The sequence below is a fragment of the Pinus tabuliformis genome, chromosome 3_1, assembly GCF_031772625.1.
Source record: "Pinus tabuliformis cultivar Carrire ecotype Pingquan chromosome 3_1, CPIR1, whole genome shotgun sequence".
NCBI classification, from domain to species: Eukaryota; Viridiplantae; Streptophyta; class Pinopsida; order Pinales; family Pinaceae; genus Pinus; species Pinus tabuliformis.
In genome coordinates this window covers 205831919-205853546 of record NC_142301.1, presented here as the reverse complement: position 1 = coordinate 205853546, position 21628 = coordinate 205831919, and the positions used below count along the sequence as shown (strand labels likewise).

At 40.5% G+C, this 21628-nt stretch overlaps 1 protein-coding gene across 4 annotated transcripts in view; it reads right to left on the bottom strand.

The window, feature by feature from the left end:
• Window positions 1–21426, bottom strand: part of LOC149186511 (Major facilitator superfamily protein) — a 227059-nt gene extending 205633 nt beyond the window's left edge. The window contains exons 1-8 of one of the 4 annotated variants that reach the window (XM_089411019.1): window positions 20495–21426; window positions 20127–20290; window positions 18913–18976; window positions 18636–18749; window positions 18344–18388; window positions 17964–18214; window positions 17697–17787; window positions 17335–17416 (exon numbers count right to left, since the gene is read on the bottom strand). In XM_089411019.1, coding sequence (XP_089267145.1) covers window positions 17335–17416; window positions 17697–17787; window positions 17964–18214; window positions 18344–18388; window positions 18636–18749; window positions 18913–18976; window positions 20127–20290; window positions 20495–20683 — 1000 coding nt within the window. In that variant the 5' untranslated portion in view covers window positions 20684–21426. The remainder of the gene's footprint in view (window positions 1–17334; window positions 17417–17696; window positions 17788–17963; window positions 18215–18343; window positions 18389–18635; window positions 18750–18912; window positions 18977–20126; window positions 20291–20494) is intronic. The other 3 variants (XM_089411018.1, XM_089411017.1, XM_089411020.1) reach the window with 3 other exon arrangements.
• Window positions 21427–21628: the final 202 nt, after the last annotated feature.

Genomic DNA, 21628 nt, shown 5'->3' with positions numbered 1-21628 from the left:
GTTTCTTTGTCTCCATCGAACTCTGAATCAGAGTATCCAATCAAGCTGAAGTCGCCCACCTGTGTATACTTGATTCCAAAGTTTTGAGTTCCCTTCAAGTACCTTAGAACTCTTTTTGCAACAAATCAATGTCCCTCACAAGGCTTTTGCATAAACCTGGAGAGGATTCCAACAACAAACGAAATGTCTAGTCCGGTAGTAGTTAGGTAGTTGAGACTTCCTACAAGCTGTCTATACTTTGTTGCATCCTCAAATTCTTTTCCTTCAATGGATGTGAGCTTTAAGTTTTGTTCCATTGGAGTAGTAAGAGTATTGCATTCTGTCATGCCAAACCTGTTCAACAGATCTCCAATGTACTTCTTTTGAGAAAGGAATATGGACTTCGAATGTCGAGTTACTTCAATACCAAGATAGTAATGAACATAGCCCAAATCAGTCATTTCAAAACCTTTCCTCAATTCCTTCTTTATGGATGCAATGTAGCTTTCGTTGTTCCCTGTCATCAAAAGATCATCTACATATACCACAAGATATACAATTGTTTTGCCAACCTTCTTGACAAACAAAGTTGCATCATCGAGATCATAATGTTTGAAATTGAGTTTCACAAGATGCTCAATTAGTTTTTCATACCAGGCTCGCGGTGCTTGTTTGAGGCCATACAAGGATTTCACAAGTTTGCATACTTTATGTTCATGTCCTTTCACAGCAAATCCTTCAGACCGGGACATAAAAACATTCTCTTTTAGATCTCCATTCAAGAAAGCAGTTTTTACATCCATTTGATGGACTTTCCAACCATTCTGAGCTGCTAGGGCAAAGAGTGTCCATATGGTATCCCATTTTGTTGTGGGGGCAAAAGTCTCCTCATAATCGACCCCTTCTTTCTGTGCAAAACCTTTTGCCACAAGCCTAGTTTTGTGCTTGTCAAGTGAGTCATCAACTTTATACTTGTTCTTGTAGACCCACTTGCAGCCAATTGGTTTGGTTCCTAATGGAGGATCAACCAACTTCCAGGTGCCATTCTTTATCAAGGCACCATACTCCTTTTGCATCGCTTTTTTCCATTCATCATGAGAAGCAGCTTCTTTGAAGGAAGTTGGTTCAAAATCTGTAGACAAATTCAATTCACAATCGTAAGAAACATCCATATCAACAAGTGAATCAGAGTCATCTACATCACCTCCATTTTTCCGGTTTGAATTTCTAGTTCTTGTCTTTCCAACCTCATCAGGATGAACACTTTCAAGTGTCTTTGTCAGCCACTGTGGGGAACCTTTCTCAAATGGTCCAGGCTGCTCCGTTGATTGAGTTGGGACTGAATCAAGATTGATTCTCTCAATTCTATCAATCACATCACTTAAAGTATCATCCGTTGTTGGAGTTTCATGCGGGGGATAGAGTGCTTCAGAAGAAGATTCCACAAGTTGATCTAGTATAGGAATCTCCCCTTCAAGATGTGGAATCTGATTATCAAACTCTTGAAATGATTTTGCATTTGCGAATCTATCCAAGCGATCAAGTTGCCGCTCAACACCATTGTCAGTTTTCGAAGATTCAAGAAATATTACATCTCTAGATACAACAAACTTTTTATTGGCTTCATCATAGAGACGGTATGCTTTGAAGTTGTTTGAATACCCCAGGAAGATACACTTACGACTTCTTGCACCAAGTTTGTTTCTATGTACCTTTGGTATCAAGTCATAACAGGTGGAACCAAAGACCCTAAGATGCTTTATCGAAGGAATGTGCCCATACCACATTTCATAGGGAGTCTTGTTTCTGATAGCATTAGATGGACATCTATTCTTTATATATACAACACATAGAACTACATCAGCCCAAAACATCATTTTTACATTTTTGAAGAACAGCATGGAGTGTACCATATTTAAGATTGTCCTATTCATTCTTTCAACTACTTCGTTTTGTTGGGGATTATAAGGTACAGTTGTTTGATGTTTGATCCCATGTTGGCGAAGATAGTTTTCAAATTCATTTGAAGTGTATTCTTTTCCATTATCAATGCGAATAGAGCCAATATGAGATTGTGCATCATTTTCAATCCATGTATGAAAGTTCTTGAATGTTTGAAAAGCATCAGAGTTGTTCTTCAATAAATAAACCCAACACATTCTGGTGCAGTCATCAATAAATGTCATCATATATTTATTTCCATTTGCAGAAGGAACAGGCATTGGACCACATAAATCTGAATGAATGAGTTCAAGTTTTCTATGTGTTCTTGAATGTGAATCATGAAAAGACTGTTTGCTATGCTTTCCTAGAATGCAAGCATCACATTGCTTAAGTTTCCTAGGAATTGTAGGCAAACCAGTAACACCATTTTTCTTCAACAACCGGAGGTTGTCATAGTTCAAATGTCCAAATCTAGCATGCCATAATAAACTTCATGGAAGTGTACCTTCTTCATAATGAGAATTGTATGAGAAATGTTGTGCACGAGCAGAGGTACCCTGCAGCTTGAGAAGCCTTTCTTCTTCTATCCCTGTCATGACAAGTGAGTGGTCAGATGCTTTTCTCACCTCAAGCTTGCCATCAAACATATGAATGGAGTGACCTTGTTGGCGGATGTGGACCAAGGACAGCAAGTTTGTCCTCAGCTGTGGGAGATATAGAACATGATGTAGAAGAAAGTCTGGAAGACCAGGCAATTTAAGCTTGATTGTGCCAAGCCCTGATGGCTTGAGTTTTGATTGGTCTGCAAAGTATACTGCTCCATCAACATTGTCAGTAAATTATTCAAAAAAAAAATTCTATGAGTCATGTGGCAAGTTGCTCCTGAATCAAGCAACCAATCATTTTTCGAAGAAGCAACTGAAGCATTAAATAAGTCTTCATTTACTCCAATATTACATTGTGCCACAACATAATGAGTGGATTCAGGTGCTTTACCTTTGTCTGTGTCACTAGTTTTACCTTTGGGTTGGTTTCTTTGCTGCTCAATTTTGTCCCAAGGTAACTTGTATGTGGAGGTATCATGTGATCCATTTCTTTTGCAGCGTATGCAGTGAAAATCTGACTTTTCTCCTTGAGAGTGTCTGCCCCCCCTGCCTCTGAAATATCTTCCTCTTCCTCTTCAACCACCTCTTCCTCTGGAAGAATCTTGGGCAAGATTCTTTTCTTTATGTGCAAGGCACACAGCCTCTTCAGAAGATTCAGGGGTTGTCTTCTTTCCAAAAGCTTTCTCTTTCAGCGATTTTTTTCACAAGAGAGTCAAAGGTAATTGGAGTAAGTAGGATAAAGTGCCTTGAGAAAAGCGATCAAAGGAATATCCAATTCAACCTTAGTGGCTTTGATATCATGCATTATAGATTTTACTTCGGATGCAAGAGCAAGAGGATCATTATTTTGTAATTCAAGAGTGAAGAGTTTAATCATGAGTTGAACAACTTCAAGTGCAGAGTGTGAGTCATAGAGTTCCTTCAGTTTTTGTAAGGCTTCGAAAGCATTTGAAAATGGCGAAATATGGCGACTCACCTCTTCACTTACTGATGCTGCAATCAATGCATAGGCCTTGTTGTTCTTATTTTCCCAAATGGCGAACTCCTTGTCTGAGGTAGGTTGTTCTGGCTCTTTGTCTCCGTCTCCAACACACACTCCTTTCCACAACTCATTGAAAATGAGGGTGTGTTTTATTTTCCTGGACCACTCAGGATAGTTCTCCTTGCCAGTGAGAACTACTCCCACAATAGATATGATTGAATGCATTGTAAAATCTGTGTACTGTGGGAAAAAAATACTTCTGCTGCAAAATTTTACTCCTAAAAAAAAAATTGATTCTGATATATGGAGACAGAGGTATCACTGTACAAAATGTAATACCATACACTGCAATATCATTCAGCGTAATAGCATTCACCATTCACCGACTCTAATATTCAATGCCATACACATATACAATGCAACAGCTCACAGTCACTAAAAATAATCATACCATTTGCGCAGGAGAGGAGGCTCTCACCCATAGGCTCTGGACAACAATAGCATTGGAGCAGCGTATCAATTGAAATAGTGTATCAATTGAATGGCTTAATGGCCACACAGGTTGGTATTAAGTCGTGTTGGGACCCGGTGCCACTGCCTCCAATACAATCTCCAAGGGAGGCCACAGTGTATCAACTGAGCAGCGATGAAATGAAGACCCCTAGCACAAAAGCTTCGGGTGGAAAGCCTAATGCCGCTGAGACTTCTTCGAAGTACGTTGCAGCTGACGATTTTCCCAATTCAGATTTTGATGATCTGCTAGCTCAGACTTTCGGAAGGACGTGCTTCACTAAAGAATATCCGAGTCCCTCTGAAATTCTTGTATCGGAAGAAGGCTTCTGGCACCATTCTTGCAACACATATGACGAAATCGTCATGCTTGATGCAAAGGCTGCAGAGTCTTTAGGTAAGGAAGAGTTCGCTCATGTACTAGCGCAATGTAATCGTGAAATGAACAGTCCTTCCTGCTGCGGGGATATGCAGTGATGGCGGTGGGCGTTTTCCCAATGGCAAATTCACAATGCTTACAGAGGTCGTCTAAAGGTAGAGGCGGGAGCGGCTGCAGCGGGAGTCTCGATTTCATCGACAAGAAGTGCCCATTTCATCGACAAGCAACGCGCAGCGAATGAAACCGTTTCAAAATTAGGAGTCGACTGTATTCTTGGATGGGAGGTAGTGTCAGAGTTGCTAGGCTAGGCAGAATCAACAGAATAATAGTGAGAGAGATGTCAGTCTACATAGGCAGAATAGGGAGTTACAAAGCAGAGGGAAGCCAAAAATGGCGCTGGCTCTGATACCATGTTAGACCAGGAGGTAACTCCTCAAAACAAATCATGATATTCATTCAGGTTGGTCTTTATTATATACATGAGGGAGAGACTGTTCATTTCATCTCCCGGTGACTCTTCATCTTTTCTATTATTTATTTACATCAATTACAGTTGTTCACCCAATCATGATTAGGTGTCAACATGCTCTAAGCCTCAAAATTTGCAGGGCGGCTAGGACATATGTATTCCAAAATACCCAAAAATCATTTTGGTAAATTCCACCCGGGGAAGGTTTTATTAAAATAATTAATTATTTTTAATGGATGCCTAAGTCTAAACTTAGGAGATTAAAATAATTAAAGGGTATTAATTAAACTGGGGGTGAAACATCTAGAAGAAGAAGAGGATCAAGCCAAAATGATCTGAACATTAATTAGAATCTAATCTGGGTTGTTGGTTCTCAACGAGAAGATTAAAGGAAGAGGCATGATGGTCATTTGGAAGACACATCGAGTAAGAGATCAAGAAATCGATTTCTGAAGAGAGCAGCGCAGCAGTTTTCGGAGAAGTGATCGAGGTGATTTCTTGTAGTGAGGGGCAGAGATAGTTTCCGATTGAAGAGTTTCCTAATCCGGGGATAGATCGCATAAAAGGCAACCCAGAGCCATGTTGGGCAGCGTAGGGCCACACAGAGGCAGCACAGAGCCTGAGAGGAGATCCAAAATTTGTTGGAGAATCGAGTTCTAGAGCCAGAAGTCGGGGTGTGAGACCGGGAAGGAAGAAAGTCAAAATTCCAGAGGCAAATCGATCAGCCAAAGGAGTGATGCAGTCCCCAGAAACTGTGACGCAGAGCAGGGCAGTGATTTCGCGGAAACTGCATAGAGGCAACTAGGGGCTAGCCATTCAGTGGTTGGATCAATGTTGGATTGCGAATGATAATGTGAGGTATATCTCACTCATCTCTCTGTCAGTTAGATTCTCTGTATTGGATAGCCAACAAGGCATCCAAAGATTGTATTCAGAAATTACTACTTAATAATACAAACGCTCAGCTGCTGCACCGATTTTCCCACATTGGGTTTTTCCAGGGACATTGGTCGAAAAATAACGGTGTCACTTGTGTGTTATTTCTTTCTTGCTCATATTCTTGTTTCCGCATATTATTTAAAATTGTGAACGCTGCAGTTGTATTTACTTCGATATTTACAGTAGAACATAGTAAATAACTTGCATGGATTAATAAGTAAGAGAAGTAATATCAGTTTGTTGCAGTAGTGATTCGGGGATTCTCGAATTTTCCAATGGTATCAGAGCGCAGGTGAAGCAAGGGAGTAGAGCAAAAGAGCCAACGCTTAAGAGAAGGAGGGAGATCAAAGTGTTGCATAGGCAGCAGATTGAATCCCCAAAGGGATTGCGCAATCCAAGCTAGGAGGGCAAGATTTTCGTGCAAGATCTCTCTCTCAGTGAGTCGACAGAGAGGTAAGATTTCCAGATCAAGATTTGTTAGCGGCAGAGGGAGCAGCGTAGCAAAAGCTTCAGTGCAAAGCAGTTTCTGGTGAGACGCAGTTTTCTGCAACAGTTACTGGGGAAGAAAAACGTCAGAAGAGAGAAGGAGACACTATTTTCAGGGAATTCTTCCTCAGAAGACTTCCAGCCAGGAAGTCTAAATTCTCATTTGCTGAGCAACAGTAGAGAGGAGCAGATCTACTAACTCCAGCAGGGAGTGCGTAGACTGTTGATTTGGGGTAGCATCGGATGTGCTCTAGCCATGAAAATTGGTGGAGAGACTAAAGAGCATGAGATCTCCAAGACCTAGAAATCGTTTTGGAAAATTCCATCCGGATGAAAAGTTATTAGAATAATTAATATTTTTAATGAGGTCCGAAGTCTAAACTTAGGAAAATAAAAATATTAATGGGTATTAATAAAGATCAGGATGAGAAGCTTCTAGGAGACGAAGATCAAGTCTATTTTAATCTTAGCCGTTGATTAGGAACTTAATCTCGGCCGTTGATTCATCAACAGGAAAAATATAAGATAAGGCTTGAGGGTCAATTGGAAAGATACTGAGGGAGATGAGTCAGTTCGATTTCTGGAGCGGGGTTTGCTGAGAAATTCGAACTAAAGGTCTAGATTGCAGCAAGAGGTAGCGAGTACGGAGCTGAAAGGCAGGGACAGTGCCAAAGGATCACTGCAGAGGTCAGAAAGGCAGAAGCAAAGCCACTCAAGGAGACGCAAAGGCAGCAGGACTGCGCAGTCACTGGAGGGCATGCATGGGTGACACAAAGAGGCCCAATGCTGACCCAGAGAGACAAAGTGCTGCCGCAGAGGGTCTGGGAACTGCGTATAGACTAGCTGGTCTGATGCTGAACCTAGGAGAGGAGTCGAAGAATTTATCTCAGTCGGGTGAGCCAGTTTGGCACCCAGTGTACTCAGAAAAGTTGTTTAATAATAAAATCCTCCTCTGCTGCACCGATTTTCCCGCATTGGGTTTTTCCGAGGACAATTGTCCAAAAATATCTATGTTGATGTGTTTGATTCTTGTGCATGTATTTGTTTCTGTATTATGGTGTGATATCTGCAGTAGAATTTATTTTAATATTTACTGAAGGGTTTTCGTAAATAACTTATTGGAAGATAAGTAGGTAAAATAAATCAGTTTTCGCAGTGATAGAATTTTCACATGGTATCAGAGCAAGTAATCAGAGACAGGAAAGGAAAATCAATTATGGGTCGAGACCATGATGCAGAGGCATCTACGTCAGGAGACTCGCACATATTTTTAGAAAATTGCACAAGAGACAATAATTTCGATTTCTCTATGTTGGCTTCCAAATTGGAAGAAGAAGTTGCTTGTGTGACAAGCTCTGCATCATCAGAGGTATGGTATATAGACAGTGGAACTTCCTAGCATATGACAGGAATCCGGGAATGTTTCTCAGATTATCAGGAGGAAAGGATGAATTTTCATATCACCATGGGGAATAAGGCAAAGTGTACTCCAATAGGGAAGGGTACCATACTTTTTCAAACAGAAACGGGAGAGCGATTCCGTGCTACCAATGTGTTGCATGTACCAGGACTGGGGATGAACTTACTTTCCGTATCGCAACTTCAAGGCAAGGGCTATGACGTTTTCTTCATCAAGGAGAAAGTATACGTCAAACACCCGAACTGGAAAAAGAAAGCGCAGATTAGGATCAGAAGTAACAGGTTGTACAAACTACAACTAGAATCACAAATGACACTGATAGGCAGTAATGGAGACAAGGATTTGAATGAACTATGGCACAGAAGAATGGGACATTTGCACCATGGGGCTCTGAGAATTCTCAGGAAAACTGTAACAAGAGTTCTGGATCTTAGTACAGAACGAGATGATGTATGCAGAGGATGTGCTCTGGGCAAGTATGCCAAAGCGGCATTTCCTAGAAGTAAAAACAGGGCCAAAAGTATACTAGGATTGATACACTCAGATATATGCGGACCTATATCCACTAAAGCTCTTAGTTGTGCCAAATACTTCATCACCTTCATTGATGACCACTCAAGGAAAACTTGGATTTATTTTCTGAAAACCAAGGACGAGGTTTTCTGTCGATTCAAAGAGTTCAAGGCTCTGGTGGAGAACCTGACAGGGAAGAAAATAAAAGTTTTGCGCTCAGATAATGGTGGAGAGTATGTCGATAAGGACTTCACTAATTTTTGCGCTAAGGAGGGCATCAAAAGAGAGTGGACAGCGCCTTACAATCTGGAGCAGAATGGAGTAGCAGAAAGGAAGAACAGGACTATCATGGAAGCAGCTAGGGCCATGATGTATGATCAGGATATGCCAAAATTCCTATGGGCATAATCATGCAACACGACAGTCAATGTCCAGAATATAACTCCTCATAGGGCATTGGGCAAGATTACTCCAGAGAAAGTCTTCACCGGAAAAACTCCTGAAGTCAGCCATTTCAGGATATTTGGGAGCCTAGCATATTGCTGTATACCCAAGGAGAAAAGGAAGAAGTTAGATCAAACTGCAGAGAAAGGATATCTAGTGGGATATAGCGAGAACGCTAAGGCTTATAGAATCTATCTTCCAGCGAGCAGGAAGGTAGTAGTTCGATGAGATGTGAAGTTCATGGAAGATAGGGCCTTCAAAAAATCCCGAGAAATGCCTTCCAAGGAGCAGTCAAAAGATGAGCCATGGGTCAAACCACTTCAACCAATGGAAGTCAAGAATTCTTCCTCGGAACAGGAAGAATCACAGGAGGAGGAGGAGCTAACGGAAGCACCTGCTACTAGAGGAAGAACAACCATGGAACTTCATCAGATTTTGCGAGATGCAGAGGATTTCATCAGTGCACCAAGAAACAATAAAAGGGATTGAAAACTGCCATATAGATATCAAGCATTAGTAGCTCAGGATGGAGAGCTTTCCAGTTTTCAAGAGGCTGCTCAACATCAGGTTTGTTTGGATGCGATGGTAAAGGAATACAACTCTATAATGGTAAATGATGTCTGGGAGGTAGTGTCGAGGCCTCAACATAGATTGGTAGTAGGTTCAAGATGGATCTACAAGATTAAATACGCTGCAGACGGCAGTGTGGAAAAATACAAAGCCAGGTTTGTGGCTAAGGGGTATGCTCATAAGGAAGGAATGACTACGAAGAGACCTTTGCCCCAGTAGCCAGGTATACATCTATTAGAACCGTGATATCTCTTGCAGCACAAATGGGATGGGAGATTCATCAAATGGATGTCAAAACGGCATTCCTGAACGAGGTAATAGAAGAAGAGGTAAACATTGAACAGCCAGAAGGCTTTGAGACAAATGAGAAGAAGTCTCATGTATGCAGATTGAAGAAAGCCTTATATGGGCTGAAACAGGCACCTAGAGCATGGTATGGTCGAATTGATGGCTACTTGCAAAAGATGGGGTTTGTCAAGAGTGACGCAGATCCAAATCTCTACTATCTGGTTGTAGAGAATGAGCCTCTAATCCTAATATTATATGTGGATGATCTCTTCCTGACAGGATCAGCTAGGCTCATCGAGGACTATAGGAAGAATCTAGCCACAGAATTTGACATGAAGGATTTGGGACAAATGCATTATTTCCTAGGGTTGGAAGTTTGGCAGCAAAGGGGGGAGATCTTCCTTGGACAAGGGAGATATGCTACAGAAATTCTAAAGAGATTCAGGATGCAGTATTGTAGACCCATGGCTACTCTAATGACCACCAACTGGAAGAAAATTGATGCATCAGAAGACAAGGATGTTGATCCCAGCTTATACAGGCAGCTCATAGGGTCCCTGATGTATCTGGTCAATACAAGGCCAGACATTTGTTACGATGTCAACACCCTCGGTTAGTTCATGGTGGAACTAAAGAGGGCACACTGGGTAGCAACCAAACATGTTCTCAGATATATACAGGGAGCAGTTGATTATGGACTCTTGTACACAAGGAGTAAGGATATCAGGTTGAGTGGATTTACTGATGTAGATTGGGCTGGAAGTTCAGTGGATTGGAAAAGTACCTCTGGGTACTGTTTCAACATTGGATCGGGAATGACCTCCTGGTGTAGTAGGAAACAGAAATCCGTAGCTCTGAGCTCAGCTGAAGCAGAATATATGGCCGCAAGCACAGCTTCGTGTGAAGCCATATGGCTTAGAAAACTGCTTGTGAACCTATTCAGAAGAAAGATGGAGGCGACCAGGATCATGTGTGATAATCAGAGTTGCATCAAGCTCTCTGAGAATCCAGTATTTCATAATCGGTCAAAGCACATTGATATTCGGTGTCACTTTGTCAGAGACTGTGTCCAACGAGGAGTTGTACAGTTGAGCTACACTCCTACAGGAGAACAGGTGGCAGACATCCTTACCAAGGCCCTTGGAAGAACAAAGTTTGATTATTTCAGGGAGAAGATGGGGATGATAAAGAATCCATTTCAGTAGCAGAAATGGGTATGATGTTGCAGTGCAGTAGCAGATAGCAGTAGCATGATGTAGCACGGATGCAGAGGGAGTTGCAGTGCAGATGCAGTGTTGGGAAGAAGGACCAGCAGTAGCACGGATGCAGAGGAAGATGTAGTACAGATGTGGCAGTGGCAGTGATAGAACCATGGGCAGCAGTACAGGATGCAGCAGCACAGAGGATGTTGGGCGGGGAGGCCTAGCATCAGCACAGGTACTGGTGCCATATAATTGAAGTGATGCTCAGTGTGGAGTATTACTAGAGCACATTCCTCGCTAAGAGGGAGTGTTGATTTGGGGTAGCATCAGATGTGCTCTAGCCATGACAATTGGTGGAGAGACTAAAGAGCATGAGATCTCCAAGACCCAGAAATCGTTTTGGAAAATTCCATTTGGATGAAAAAGTTATTAAAATAATTAATATTTTTAATGAGGTCCTAAGTCTAAACTTAGGAAAATAAAAATATTAATGGGCATTAATAAAGATATGGATGAGAAGCTTCTAAGAGACAAAGATCAAGTCTATTTTAATCTTAGCCGTTGATTAGGGACTTAATCTTGGTCGTTGATTCATCAACAGGAAAAGTATAAGAGAAGGCTTGAGGGTCAGTTGGAAAGATACTGAGGGAGACCAGTCAGTTCGATTTCTGGAGCGGGGTTTGCTGAGAAATTTGAATTAGAGGTCTGGATTGCAGCAAGAGGTAGCGAGTATAGAGCTAAGAGGCAGGGTCAGTGCCAGAGGATCAGTGCAGAGGTCAGAAAGGCAGAAGCAAATCCACTCAGGGAGATGTAGAGGCAACAAGATTGCGCAGTCACTAGAGGGCCTGCGTGGGTGACGCAAAGGGTCTGAGAGCTTCGTAGAGGCTAGCTGGTCTGACGCTGAGCCTAGGAGAGGTGCCGAAGAATTTATCTCAATTGGGTGAGCCAGTTTGGCACCCAGTGTACTCAGAAAATTTGTTTAATAATAAAATCCTCCTCTGTTGCACCGGTTTTTCCGCATTGGGTTTTTCCGGGGGCAATTGTCCAAAGTTATCTGTGTTGATGTGTTTGATTCTTGTGCATGTATTTGTTTCTGTATTATGGTGTGATATCTGCAACAAAATTTCTTTTAATATTTACTGAAGGGTTTTCGTAAATAACTTATTGGAAAATAAATAGGTAAAATAAATCAGTTGTTGCAGTGATAGAATTTTCACATAGGCCAGCCCAACAGCAGCGCAGAGGAAAGAGGAGGCAGTTCTACATTTTGTTGGCAGATATGTCAACTAACGAGCTGAGAGATCAAGATCGGTTGGATGGAGCATCCAACTATGTGATCTGGAAGGCTAGGATCTCATGCCTTCTGGATGAGCATGATCTCAAGATGTACGTTGATAGTGTGATAGTTGTACCTGGTGAAGCGAATCCACTCAAAAATTACAAGGTCGAGATGGCGAAGGCCAAGCGGTTGATCCTCGATGGAGTGAGGGATCACGTTGTATGTCACATTGCTGGCAAAGGGACAACCAAAGAGATGTGGGATGCCTTGGCTACGCTATATCAAGGATCTTTCGAGCAACGGAAGATGTACTTAGAGGAGAAGTTGAGATCAACTAGGATGGAGAAAGGGGAACGCATTGATCCGTTCCTATCAAAGCTTCAGGAAGTCCAAGATCAGTTGGCAGTTGTAGGATCAACACCTCAACCTACAAAGATGGTGAGGTTGGCCCTGAATTCAATTTCAGAAGAATGGCAAGTGTTTGTCCAGAGTATCCTGGGCAGAGAGAAATTGCCAGATTGGGAAGGAATGTGGGCCGCTCTTCAACAGGAAGAGATGAGGCGAGAATTAGTCAAGTGCAAATGTGATGGCAGCAGCAACAGTGGGATGAAGCCCAAGGAGGAGGAAGAGAATGTAGCCCTTGCATCTAAGGGGCGGCAAGGGAAGAAGAAAGGCGTTTCAAAGATCAAATGTTTCTGGTGCCATGAATTTGGTCACTACGCTACGCAGTGTCCTCTCAAGAAGAAGGACAAAGACGAGAAACATGATCCACAGGCTGCAGCCACAAAGATCAACGAAGAGGAGTTCGCCATGATTGCCTAGATACCTCCAGGGGAGAGGTGGGGTGATCTAGTACTGTAGTTCGAGAGAACTGCAAATGGGCAGGATCCTAGAGGATTCCACCTCTTGGATCAATACCTTGTTACGGGCCCATATCAAAAGTAGCGGGATGGACCGAGTCAGTTGATGCAGAGGAGTGTTGGAGTGATAGTTGCAGTGGCTAGGAGCGCCAGAGTCTGAACAACGCAGAGCTAGTGTTGGCAGCAGTGCAGTTGGCACAGAGCAGAGTCAACAGCAGCGTAGTAGCTTCAGTGATAGCGTAGAGACTAGCAGCAGTCAGAACTCCAGTAGCAGATGCATCATGCTGAACACCTTTGGTTCAGTATTTTGGATGCTTTTTCATTGTTGTTGCAGCAACAGCAACAGTTGGAGAGGGTTGCAATGCAGATGCAGAGTTGGCAGTGGCAGGGTCAGCAGCAACACAGATGCAGCATTTGTGCAATAGTTGGTGGGCAGTGATGTCAGACATCAGCAGCGCAGAGGGAGATGTTACAGAATCTGGGTGATGCTTCAGTGAGTTGCATTACTAGAGCACATTCCTCACTAAGAGGGAGTGTTGATTTCTGGTAGCATCGGATGTGCTTTAAGCCTCAAAATTTGTAGGGAGCCTAGGATTCATGTATTCCAAAATACCTAGAAATAGTTTTGGGAAATTCCACCCGAGGAAGGTTTTATTAAAATAATTAATTATTTTTAATGGATGCCTAAATCTAAACTTAGGAAATTAAAATAATTAAAAGGTATTAATTAAACTGGGGGTATAACTTCTAGAAGAAGACGAGGATCAAGCCAAAATGATTTGAGCCATTGATTAGAATCTAATCTGGGTCACTGGTTCTCAACGAGAAGATTATAAGAAGAGGCTTCATGGGCATTTGGAAGACACATCGAGTAAGAGATCAAACGATCGATTTATGAAGAGAGCATCACATCAGTTGCCGGAGAAGTGATCGAGGTGATTTCTTACAGTGAGGGGCAGAGATAGTTTCCGGTTGGAGAGTTGCCTGATCCGGGGAGACATCGCAGAGAAGGCAAAGAAAGATCCAGAAGAGGCAACGCAGAGCCACACTGGGCAGCGTAGGGCCACGCAGAGGCAACGTAGAGCTTGAGAGGAGATCCGAAATTTGCTGGAGAATCGAGTTCTAGAGCCAAAAGTCGGGGTGTGAGACCGAGAAGGCAAAAGTCGAAGTTCCAGAGGCAAATCGATCAGCCAAAGGAGTGACGCAGTCCCCAGACGCTGTGACGCAGAGCAGCGCAATGATTGCGCAGAGGCAGGTAGGGGCTAGCCATTCAGTGGCTAGATCACTGCTGGATCGCCAGTGATAGTGTGAGGTATATCTCACTCATCTCTTTGTCAGTCAGATTCTCTGTATTGGATAGCCAGCGAGGCATCCAAAGATTGTATTCAGAAATTACTGCTTAATAATACAAACCCTTGGTTGCTGCACCGGTTTTCCCACATTAGGTTTTTCCGGGGACATTGGTCCAAAAATAACGGTGTCACTTGTGTGTTATTTATTTCTTGCTCAGATTCTTGTTTCTGCAGATTATTTAAAATTGTGAAGGTTGCAATTGTATTTACTTCGATATTTACAGTAGAACACAGTAAATAACTTGCATGGATTAATAAGTAGAAGTAATATCAGTTTGTTGCAGTCGTGATTCGAGGATTCTCGAATTTTCACATCCACTTCATAATGTTGTCCCTTCATCTAACTCTTGTCTTGTGAGCCCTCTCACAAGACCTGTAAGATTTTGAGGCAACAGTCTCGAAAGGAAAAAAAGTCAACTTGGTCTCAGATTGCTCAGAATGAAATATAGATAGTATGCCACATAGAATTTTTTCCAAAATGTGAAGGCATCATCAAGAAAATGGCAATCAAAGATGGTCCAAGCATGTGGGGATTTTAGGTCACAAAACTGGATCAAATCTTGACCAAATGATACATGCAACATGTCAAAAGTTATCTACAAAATTGGTCATACAAAACCCAAGTTGCAAGATCCTCATTTTCCCTAGGACGTTGGAGATCCTCTTTCCATGCATGATGATGTCCTCCTTAATTGCCGCACGTGGGTCAAATATGATGACGCATAGGCCAATCTATCCGTTGGGGCTACTGGAATATTGAAAATGGTCAAGGATCCAAAGAATAGTCAAGGAAACAAGGAAAAAGGTCCAAGGACGTTGGAGATCTAGCTTCATGGACCAAATCAAACCCTTTGCTAGCCATTTGAGGTCAACTAAGTGGAACGTTTGAGTTGATTAATGGTCAAATGGACCATTGGGTATCTTATGGACACAGATGTAGTCATTGCAAAGTCAAATCAGCCTTCCAGGGACCAAATCAAGCCACCAAAGTATGAAATCGAGATCCTCTCAAGCAAATAGAGCCTCCAAGAAAGCAAAGCACGCCAGTTCATCTAGTCTTTGATCATCTGGAGTTGAACATTGACCATTCTTGGGCCAATATTGTTCATCTCTTTCCTTCTCGAGGTCAAAGCAAAGGGGACATCGCACTTCTAAGGGTCAAACTAGTCAAGTCAAACTCTCTTTTTGTGGACAAGCATTGTAATGAAAATATTGTCTTTTGAATTTAATTAGTCTTCAGATTGTGGATGACAAGTAAAATTATGATTTTGAAGAGTGAGATTCAACTAGTCATTACTAAAGAAAATTATAAAGGCTAGTCCTTCCTCTTATTTTAGTTTTTGAACTATGAGATCATTTTGTGCCATAATAGAACTCTTATTTACAAACATCTTGTATACAATTTGTGGGTTGGCTTTTTCTATCTTGTTTTTTCTTGGCTCTTGTTGTAACAACTTTAAATATAAGATAAGCATGGGGAATAAAGGGGACATAGAAGTTGGAGGGACGATCCACCGAGGGGTTACATAGTTGCATGGAGGGAATAACCAAGGTGCTAGTCTTCATTATCTCCCTTGTTGGAGGTTGAAGATTTTTTCCACCCTATAGTCAACCGAAAGATTGGAGACACTCCGCTCGAGGTCACACCTAGTTGGATCTAAAAACTTATTAAGTATCTTAGAGAAAGGTGGGGATGACGCAAACTTCTTAACTCCAAACTCAATTCACTCTCCAATTTGCAAGACCGACTTAAAAGTGAATGTGATTCACAACCCGACACTTGAGAGATGAAATTGTGACCAAGGTAAAGCATATCTCAATGCCATCAGTCTTTTATAAAATCCAAAGTCTTTTAAATTTTTGTTTATAAAAATAAAATAAAATATTTACTAGCTTGAGATTTCCAAATTTTTATCCTAAGTTTACCTAATAACCCTTAGGGTTTTGAGCATAAATTTTAGAATTTATCTAAAGGATGAATACATCCTAGTTTAAGCTTTCAAACCCATATATTTCACGAGTATATTGCGCTGACTTTGCAGATCTGTGTTTTGTTACAGCTATACATACCTCATATTTTACAAAATTCAAGGTACAAAAGCCTCTTCCAAGTAAGTATCTATCTTAAAAACCCCTGTGATAGTTACCAGATCTATTATTCAAAATTACATCATTAATTTGGGACTATTTATAGTTCATTTCAGCAATTATAAGTTTAATTTATAAGCTAGAATAAATTTCAGGGTTCTTACCCAGTGGGGATTGACCCTTAAACCTCTACAACAAGTTTACAGCTTGCTAGAAACACAGATTTGTTGCAGCTATGAAGCTTAGAAATGACTAATGTCACATATATTTGTTGTCTTAGCTTCTCCCGCCCCTAAATTATCAATCTAAAGTGTCTAGACACCTCTCAGTGGCCCTGTAAAGGGATCTCCTTACCATTTTTCTATATTTTTCTGCAACTGTCATATCTGCAGTCACAGGACAGCAAGCAGAAATACACAGAACAGCTCCTCACCAAAATTACATATCAAGGACAAATCATATCTTTGGTAAGTACATTAAATTTTTACTCATTTGAATTATCTACTTCATTATTACCTTCAATCGAGTAAAATATATTGCTGGTCTGCATAATTTACATTCCAGATCAGTAAAGCAATAAAGAATTAAGTCCTCTCTTCATCCAAGACCCAATTCAAGGTGCTAGTCTACTGATTGTTAGATAAAGCATCAATTACAGTGAATCCTCCCATAGCCATTCAAGTAGGAGTTGGGCTTAAATGGTAGGGACTCATGATGAGGTGACAGTGGGAACTTGCCCTGTATGTGTCATCCTAGTAGCTTGCACAAAATTTGGCAGGGCTACTACTACTAGTTAGGGTGGAAACAAGTACTAATACTGTAACAAATGGAATGAAAATGGGAAATAATTCTTGCCACTTGTGATAATTTGTTTCATAACTTGCTTTTATATTAAAGGATCCAAGGTACCTGTGGTACAAGCTCAGTAATTCAGTCAAACACAGTGTTCATTAAAACTCTGATGTCTAAACTAAATACCACATGAGGCTGTTGGGAAACAAATCAACTGCAATTGTAAGACTAACCCTCACAATAAGACTTCTCAGGAGAATATGCAGTAAATTTTGCTGCCTTACTTAAGTTCTGCTTGGACCCCATTACAAGAATCTGGAAGCATAAACCACATTTAAAAATTAAATAGTGCTTCTCTTGAATGCAAAAGTACCCACCATTGCCAGTTCTTACAAGGAATCATTCAATCCTGTCATTAATATTAACGTTTTCTGCCCCACAAATGAAAATGGAAAATGCCAAACGTTAAATGTAGAAAATGAATCTAACATTACCATAGTAGATGACTCTTTTCAGAAGGTCTTGAAGATTTAAACGGAAAAAAGCATCACATATCCTCACATCATTATTGCTTGTGATTAATATGACTACTTACAATTGCATCAGCAGCTCCAAAAACAGCCATAGTACCTCCAACACCTGATACACCAATTGCAGGGCTGACAACATATTTCGTGAACTCTGCCCTGAAATTGCCAAATGAAAAATCTTCAAAAGGTAATGAATTTATTTTGGCAGAAAAGTGGTGGTAACGTATAGAAACATTGTGGATGAGTTCTCCTTTATTCAGTGGTCTTAAAGCTTCTGACAAATATATACCATACAAATGCTTGTTCAAGGCCTGAGTAGACAAGCAATATACCATACAAATGCTTGTTCAAGGCCCGAGTAGACAAGCAAAGGGATCAGCAATAGCATCCTTTTATCAAGCAAAGGAACAAATGTTGCCTTCAGTAAATCTCCAACAGAAGAATGCGAGCCACTACTAGTTTGAACAGTAAGCCCTGCTTTTGTACCACTCTGTTTATCTAAAAAGAATCCTAAAATTGTGCCCAAAGTCATGCTTCCAAGAAATACAATAAACAGCAATGTTGTGCCAGAGCCTTTGCCTTCCTGAAATCATAGTGAGAACACAAAAATACAGAACAGCTAAAAAATCTAAATTTGAGAGTATTTCATGTAGACATCTTGTTTAAAGAATAACCTTGTAATAACAAAGGATATAAGCTATAGAGCATTCACCGTTCCAGTTTTCAGCAAAGCAAGTGAAAGCAAGTTACCAATAACCTGGGAAACAAACCACACAACCAATTAAAGTGTAATTTATAGTGTAGAAAACAAAACAGAGAGAGGTGAGGAGGCCTTTCTTTGACATGCTTTTCCGCAAATTTTGAGATGAAATGATTATAAGGCAGACATTTAAAAAGTTCTGGGTACTAGCCAACGTTCCCCAAAATTCTCCAGGCCAACCTTTGCCACACCATTCTATGTAAATTTTGCGATGGAATATTTGTAGTGCATGTGTTAAACAAACCTGGGTACTAGCAAACATTCCCCAAAATTCGCCATTGAAGTTTCCAAGAACTTTTCCTTCAGGCAAGTTACATTCAGCTGCATGGCTCCTTGCAGCAAAAGTCAGGTAGGTTCCCTGTACAGAGGATGAAAAGATCGTACTAATGAATGCAGATTAGGCCCCTTCGAAGTCTAAAATTTGAAAGTTATTAAAGCGGTGTTAACTTGCCTCCCACTCCCCATATTTTAGAAGCTGTAAATCCAAGATAGAAAAGTGATTAAAATTGGTGTTGACTTACCCCTCCTACCCATATAACAGAAGCTGTAAATCCAAGATACAGCGATGCTGGGACCATTGTGTACCTGTTACCATACAAAGAGCTAAATTAGAGCTAGTTTTGCACTTACAATTAACTTCTATCGGATGTTATAGTTTCTATTTGTGACACTGGAGCAAGTTGTAACAACGATTCTGCTAAGAAACTAATTTTAGCTAATATTTAGTTATTTTATTACTTCTTTGGAAGATCTAAAAAACAATATTAAGGCCCCGTCGAGCTGTTAATCCCATGCAATTCCTAGGGTTAAATTATCGAGTACTACTTAGTCCAAAACCAACTGTAAACCTGTGGATTTTCCAAAGCATGAAACTTGTCCCCTTACTGATATCAGCAAGGGACTACCAAAAGCAGTCTAAGCTAAGCTCCCTCACTAATTAAGGCATTGGTTCTTCATGCCCGAGTTGCCTGTACCTGCCAAGTAAATCCCAAATAGAAGTTGGGTTTATAAAATGCATCCATATCAAAACTCCCAGGGGTCATAATCTAAGCCACTTAGTTCATATTAGCTTTTGTGCTTGAATTAGTGAACACCAGTAAACAATTAAATTAGTGCAAAACTTGCGATAAATTTTTCCATACTGAGAAACGTAGCTAGAGCAGAAACTTGTGATAAACTTGCCAATTAAGTTTGACAAATAACTGAGAGAATTCAGTTGAGAAACGTAGCTATAGCAGAAAATTGTGATAAATTCACCTATCAAGTTTGACAAATAAATGAGAGAATTCAGTTATAGTTCATATATTCAAACAAAAATAATAGGAATATTGTATACACCCTGAAAATTTAATTTAAAATGTGTCACATTATATATAAACACATCAAAATATCGTATATTTTTCCAGAAATATATGTAATTTGTTTTACTTTTATTTTATTTTAAATTGTTTTAAAAGAGATATATATTATTATTGTTTAATATTGTGGCCATTTAACTGTATCTTATAGGGCAAAAACGCCTGGCCCGTTGAATTAAACATTAAATGCACTGGGCCTTGAGAGTCCACGAATTTCGATATTCAGGAAAATAAAATTACCTGGTGACTGAGGCTACAATCTTAGAAGCGCCACACTTGACAAAGCACGACAGAGTTTGATAATAATTCCAGAAGCATTTATCAATATACATTTAAATACTTAATTCCAAAGTGAAATTGGGATCAAAAATATATACCATGCTGGAAAAAGGTTTGATGCGATGAATAACCAGTAGCCTGAAGTTCCAAGAATGACCGAATTCTTTGAACCAAGCCTCCTAACGAAAGGTGTTGCTATAAATGAACATACAGTGAATGAAAGATAAAGAATACCCAATGATGTGGTTCCTAAATCTTCATCCTGAAAACCAAATTCAGCGACTTATCAAGTTTTTAATATAGATATCTGCCAAAATAAATCGTAGGATTTCATCTACGAAAATTTCAGCTAGAAAAGGGATACCCACTTACTTTCTTCGCAAACGAAGAAACCCTCTCAAACATACCCTTTTTAAAGCAAAATTGAGACCTATTAAATTTGAACAAAATGAGACCGAAAACTCACTGAATTTAATGAGCTCTCCAAGTTCTGAGCTGCAGAATAAGCGAGAAAGATGAGGAGAAATGTCAAACTCAGAATGTGGAGGTCTCTCAGATGACGACTAGAGGTTTTAGAATGAAACTCCTCAACATTTTCGTTGACGGACGAGGACTCTGGTAACAGAGGACTCTGATCTTGGTTAGTGATCTCCATCTCGTAATATTCAATTCTCAGTAGGATTCTTTTAGACTTAAAGCCTTTTGGGTGCAACTTAATTCAGCATGCTTGGAGCTGCAAATTGCAATACATAGGTTCTGTTTAAAATTAAGATTCTTCTCCATTTGATTGCCCCTGTTGTTGGGTATATAGTGAGTGCTCTATCCTTCCCTACTCAGCGAATGCAAAATTTACTGGGATTTCATTTCAAAGCGATAGAATTGACTGGGAATTCATTTCAATCCGACAGAACTTCCGGAATCTGTCCTTTGTGAAAAGGAAATGGAATTGAGTACGGATTTGTGGCAATGTATATTCATCGTGTAATAATCAATCAATACAGAACTTTTTTAATAGAATTAAGTACATAGGGTAATGTATATTCACCCTGTAATAAACCAATCATTACCCAATGTGTATCCACCCTGTAATAAACCAATCATTACCCCCCACTACCCCTGGAAAACATCTATGCCAGATATGGATAGTGTCGCATGTATAATCAACCCATGGCATTCCTGCATCACATGGATCTGCATCAACCAACCCCGCACGGAAATTAGTTCGACATCCCGGCACAAGATCTCGATGTGTTTAAATGATACCGGCTGTTACATCGGGCGACTCCACTCCACCTTCCGGCAGCCTCCTTCAACCAGCCGCGACAACCTCCTTTTCCCCAGGCGCCGTTAATCCACGCTCGGTGTCCGACTTCCAGGGTATGTAAGGTACAGGTGGCATTAAGTTTGCAAATATGTGGACAATCGATTGAATTTCATTAACCTTTGGTGCATTTAAATTTTTAAATTAAAATGGTGGGAGTCGATATATGTGATAAATATTAAGCCTATGCAATAAGTTTTGGTTTATTCCCTTTTTCATTTTATTTATTAAATGTTATTTTGTAAAATTAATAATCATTAATTTATTAAATATCATTTA